The 6,000-nt window shown below is 37.4% G+C and overlaps 1 protein-coding gene across 1 annotated transcript; it reads right to left on the bottom strand.

Annotated features, from left to right (window-relative positions):
* Positions 1-3,704: 3,704 nt before the first annotated feature.
* Positions 3,705-4,769, bottom strand: LOC131395107 (olfactory receptor 5M5-like). The gene has a single exon (XM_058526903.1). It carries the CDS (start codon positions 4,664-4,666, stop codon positions 3,728-3,730), a length of 939 nt encoding a protein of 312 aa, XP_058382886.1. The 5' UTR covers positions 4,667-4,769; the 3' UTR covers positions 3,705-3,727.
* Between the last annotated feature and the right edge of the window lie 1,231 nt (positions 4,770-6,000).

Genomic DNA, 6,000 nt, shown 5'->3' on the forward strand with positions numbered 1-6,000 from the left:
GAGGAAACAGCATTTGATGACAGAGGCAGAGATTGGACTGATTCAGCTGCAGCCAATGAACACCGATGATTAGCAGCCACCACCACAAGCTGGGGGAGTCAAGGAAGGGCCTGCTGATACTTTGATATCAGATTTCTAGGCTTCAGAACTGGGAGAGAATGAATTTCCTTTGTTTTAAGTCACCCACTTTGTGGTATTTTGTTACAGCAGCCCTGGAAAGTCATACAAGTATAAATGGCAGAGCTCATGTCACACAGGAAACATAAAACAGAGGCAGACAAAAGGGGCTTTATTCTCTTCCTTCCAGGTTGGAGTGATTTCTAGACAAACTGGTTGCTGTAGCAGAGGTCCCTGGTGTCACTGTGGTTTTTCTGGGGCCACAGGAGCTGGTGAAGCTGTTGGGCTGTTTGAGGAGACAGAGATAATGGTATGCAGAGCACTAACTACTATGCTGGAAATTATGGAGATATTTGTGATTTAAGAGTCCTTAACTGGGGAAAAGGCCGTCACAAGGTGATTGGAATCAGGTCCGACTTGTCCTTCCCCACTGATGTCTGAGAACAATGGGACCTTGTCCAATTCATGATGAACCAAAGAAGACCTTCCGTGTAACCTTATTTATAATATTGAAAAATTTCCAAACTCTTAAGTGTCTATTGATAGGATGCTGGTTAAAGATATTATAATAAATTTCAATTAAGTAATCTAGTCATTAAAAATCAAATCGGAGGGGCCGGCCCGGTGGCGCAAGCGGTTAAGTGCGCGCGCTCCGCTGCGGCGGCCTGGGGTTCGCTGGTTCGGATCCCGGGCGCGCACCGACGCACTGCTTGGTAAGCCATGCTGTGGCGGCGTCCCATATAAAGTGGAGGAAGATGGGCACAGATGTTGGCCCAGGGCCGTCTTCCTCAGCAAAAAAGGAGGAGGATTGGCGGGTGTTAGCTCAGGGCTGATCTCCTCACAAAAAAAAAAAAAAAAAAAAAAATCAAATCGGAGTCTATTTTTGAGCAAAAACTAAGTTTAGCTATTATAGGATACCAATGTTGTGAAATGAAAATTTATGTTTGTATACATAAGAGGAAAATTGGCTGGAAGACAAAGCACCAAAATATTAATAGGGAATATCTTTGAAAGATGAACTTACAGTTGACTCAGTTTTCATTTTTGTCTCTCTTTGCTTACCTGATTTTCTACTAAAATGATCATGCAATTTTGGTAATAAGGAAAATTGTGTATTGTTTTACATGACTAGACCATAATCGCTGAAGATTCTAATGAAACAGGTGGGAGAAATAAGGGATCAGGTGTGTCTCTGACTTTTGTCAGGAAACAGCGCTCAAATCTCTGGCTACAAGAGGAGTGCTGCTTTTCTAGGGTAAGGGCTTAAACAGCTTACTCCCTCTCCAAGGAGAAAATTATCTAACGTGTAGTTCAAGCCTGCAGATAAACTGCTGAACCTAAAAGACAGTTGTCTTCAGATCACTGTTATAATCTCCATCTTCTTTTAGTCTCCTAAGCCGCAGCATCGCTTTATCCATCCTATGTCATCCATGCACCCTTGTTGTTGATGTTAGTGGTGGTGGTTGTGTGTGTGTGTATGTGTTTGTGTCGAGGTAAAGGTGAGGGGAGGGAAAAGGTCAAGGAAATAATGATGGCAAAGATTGCATCATAAAATTGAGACTTCACAAGTACTATCCAACAGTCTTAATCTTACATGCACCTTAAAATCCTGTGTCATTAAAATGTGATATTGGTGACAATCCCAACCAAATAAGAATACACCTCTAATTGTTGACTCTCTTTCACTCCAGATGAAAACTTGGTAGATGACAGAATTTATACTAAAAATTTAATGAGAAAGGTAGAGAGAATTCAAACCGTGAAAAATTGATTATTTTAATTAAAAAGTAGGATTAGTCTGTTTTGCAACATTTATAATACCAAGAAAAATAAAGAAAATATGCAAAAGCAAAACAAAGTACTGAAAGAAAATATAAGACAATATCTTTATAATAGGAAAGAATTGTTTAGAGAAGGCATACAATGCAGAATGATAAAGAGAAGATTAATAAATTTGAACTACATTAAAATGAAAAACTTCTGCACCAACCACCAAATAAATACATCATGCACAAAAATGAAATACAAGCTACAAACAGATTGAAGACATATGCATTTCATATATCATTAAAATATTAGTACCTAGTACAGAATATATAAGGATCTATTACAAATGTAGGAAATAAAGATAAAATAACTCAGTTGAAAAGTGGACAATGAATATGGACATACAACCGAACAAAAAAAGAGGAATCTTCAAATAGCATCAAAGCATTTAAAAATACTTCACTTCATTTGTAATGATGATCCAAAAACTTCAACAAGAAATAAGAATCCATTTTGCACCCAACAGATTGGAAAACATTTTAAATGTCTGACAATATACTACGCTGACAAGATTGTAGAGTCAAGGGCACTCGCACACTCCGTTGGCGGGAGAACAAATTGGTAGAGGGATTTAGCAATATCAACTAAATTTAAAGATGTTCATAGCTTATGACCCAGAATTTACCATCCTAGGTATATATTCGAGAAGAATTCTTGAACTGGTACATATTCAAAAGTTTGCAAGAGAGTGTATTGCTGGATTTTCATATTATCAAGAAAAAGGAAAAATGTATTCACCATCAATAGCAGAGTGGATAAGATCTATTGTGGCACATTTATATATCAGCATAGAAGACATCAGTGAAAAATGCTGCTACACAAATCAGCATGGATAAATCAAACAATATTTAGTGAAAAATACAATAAATTGCAGAAGGACACGTAGAGTGATTTCATTTATATCAAGATTTAAATCTAGCAAAATAATGTTATATAATTCTGTGGATACATAAACACCAGTAAAACTCTGCATAGGGATAAATAACATAAAATTCATGTGAGACTTCAATGCAGGAAATGGAGAAATGAACAGAATCAGGCAGGGAGGACTCAATTTGAGAATATCTGCGTATCTGAAATGTCAGAAACAGACTTGGTGTTGTGTGAAAATTTAATAATGATTAGTTATGCTTACATAAGTGATCTTTAATTTTGTATTTTTAGCTGTATGTTGGAAACACTCCATAATAAAAAATTAACAGGTGAAACCACAGAACCAGTTTCATGACGGGGATACATATCGTTAAAAAAAAAGATCTTCTAAAGGAAATTTGCCATTCCATGAAAAGCCTATGAATTCTAAAGACATTTCTTAGAGTAGTAATCTGAGATACCAATAGATTTTTCATTGCTATACAGTTTGCATAAAAGGAAAAAAATTCACCTGACATGGTTGACAAGTTTATTGAAAATCATTTGGAAGTCATTAAGTACTATAAAAATATAATGGATGATATTTGTCATAGCATCATTTGGTGATTCTGTCTTTTGCACATTTTAACCAGTATGGGTGTTATGGGTGGAATCGTCTGGTCTTTATTGACTTTACAGAGCAATCATGATGCTTTCTGGTCTTTCACTTTCTATGCAGCATTTTTTTTTTAATTCTAAGAGATGGTACTGTAAACACTAGTAAATAATTTGACACATTCTTCCAAGACTCATATGCAAATTATAAAAGACAAAAATACTCAATAAAATAAAGTGATTTGTTAATTTAAAACGCTCATTAATTGGTCAAATAATATAGATTTATTACATATCTGTGAACAAAATGCCTACTTTATTTAGCAAACAATGTCTTTTGGATCACTTTCGTGATTGCTGTTTTAACATCTTTGTTCCGCAAGCTATAGATAAAAGGGTTTAACATAGGACTCACGAAGATATAAAAAACAGCGACAATTTTCCCCTGTTCCACAGATGCCTCAGAAGGGGGCCTCAGATACATGCAGAACAATGTCCCGTAAAAGATGATGACAGCCGTCAGATGGGACCCATAGGTGGAGCAGGCCTTGCGTCTCCCCTCAGCAGAGCGCATATGCAGAATAGCTGTGAAAATGAAAATGTAGGAGATGAGGATGATGGTGAGAGAACAGGTAAGGTTGGAGCCAGCCACTACAAACACGGCAGTTTCTTTGACATGAGTATCTGAGCAGGCAAGGACTAGGAGAGGAGGGTCCGCACAGTAAAAGTGGTTGATTTCATTGGGTCCACAGAATGAGAGAAGCAGCATCAGGATGGTCTGTGCCAGACCATTTGCAAAGCCATAAGTGTAAGGAGTAGCAACAGGAGAGAGGCAAACGCATCTGGACATTTTGCTACCATACAGCAAGGGTTTACAGATGGCCATGTAGCCATCATAAGCCATCGCTGTGAGCATATAACAATCTGTGATCCCCAGGGCAATGAAAAAGTGGAATTGTATAAAGCAACCAATGAAGGAAATGGTTTTTCTTTTGGATAAAAAATTAACCAGCATCTGAGGAGTGACACCGGTGGCATAACAGAGATCTACGAAGGAGAGGTGACTGAGGAAGAAGTACATTGGAGTGTGAAGTTTTGGGTCACTTCTGATTAACAAAATCATGCTCACATTGCCGATCACTGTGATGAGGTAGATGACTAGGAAAACCACAAAGAGGCCAGGCTGCAACTCTGCTTGATCTGTCGGTCCCAGGAAAATAAACTCAGTCACTGCTGTGTAGTTTTTCTTTAACATTGTGTTTGCTTGGCTTCAAGTGAGGTCTAAAGTAATGGAAATAAAAATGCATTTGTCTTTTCTCGTTTCTCCATTACCCTCAACATGTCAGCTAATACTTCTTCCCCTTCTCTCAAACTTGCAAATACGTGTTACATAAGTAAGCATGTGATTGATGTTTTAAATAGATAGGGTTCCTTTATGTAAAGACAGTCATATTTTTAAATGCTTTTCTGCAAATGTTTTCATATTTGAAAAGCCTTTATGTTTTCTGCACATCTTTATCATATTTATTCAATTATAATTTCCTCAAACACTTTCCTTAAACGTTGTTTTCCTCTGAAATTGTAATCTTTCGTTTTTCAGTATACCTTTTGATGTGGTATCTAAAGCATCTGTCATTGAGACCAATCTGAGCTGAATGGACTTAGGGCAGTGGAACTGATGGATGGCGTATATTCTTGTAAAACTAGGATCTGTCTACTCGCCCCTGTAAACTCAAGGTCATTTTCAAGCTCTTCCCTCTCCCCGAAATGTATGTCCATTTTCCCCACTCTAATCTACCTCAGGTGGCGATGATATCAACAAATTTTACCTTAACTCTTAGGACTCAGCTCAGGATCTCCTTTGTTTTGTATGTTATTACCCGAAGAGAAAAAATTGGTTCACGGGGCACAAAAGAAAATCTTAGTGTTTTTGTATGAAAACAGAAATTTTTACAATACATAAATTATATATCCGTATATCTATCCATATATACAAAGAGAGAGAGAGAGATGGACAAACATAGACCGCTGTATGTGCATACATATATCAATGGTATTCAACGTTATTGTTTGGGACTGGGGGTGATTAGGGGAAAAATAATGTATTAAAGGGCTCCCTGGTGTGGCGGGAGAGGATAACGGAAACCAGGTTGACAAATATCCCCAGATCATAATGATTTTGTTGTAACTCTACCTCTTTTTAATTCTTGCAAAAATTGAGAAAAACTCTATAAAATGAATTCAAGTTCTTTACAACATGTAAAAGGTCATACTGAAATCATAATCATAGTACCCACACAACTGAGACAGTACATAAGACATCATGAAGTGCATCCCCCAATGTTGCGGCAGAATAAAAGTGACCACAAAGACCCTCATGGAAAATTCTATATTTTCCTTCAGTAACACATACCCAGGTAGGACAACGTTGTACTGACTGTCGTTAATAGCTACAATACCAAGGATGGAAACAGGTTACTTTGTAAGGCACTTTGTAAATCCATCACTCCAGCTTCCTTGGTTATTGCATTTTCCTATTCCGTGCATGAGATTTGGACTTATCGACTAGGGTAAAAAAATGTAAGACAA

Source organism: Diceros bicornis, chromosome 31 (genome assembly GCF_020826845.1).
Source record: "Diceros bicornis minor isolate mBicDic1 chromosome 31, mDicBic1.mat.cur, whole genome shotgun sequence".
Lineage (NCBI taxonomy): Eukaryota > Metazoa > Chordata > Mammalia > Perissodactyla > Rhinocerotidae > Diceros > Diceros bicornis.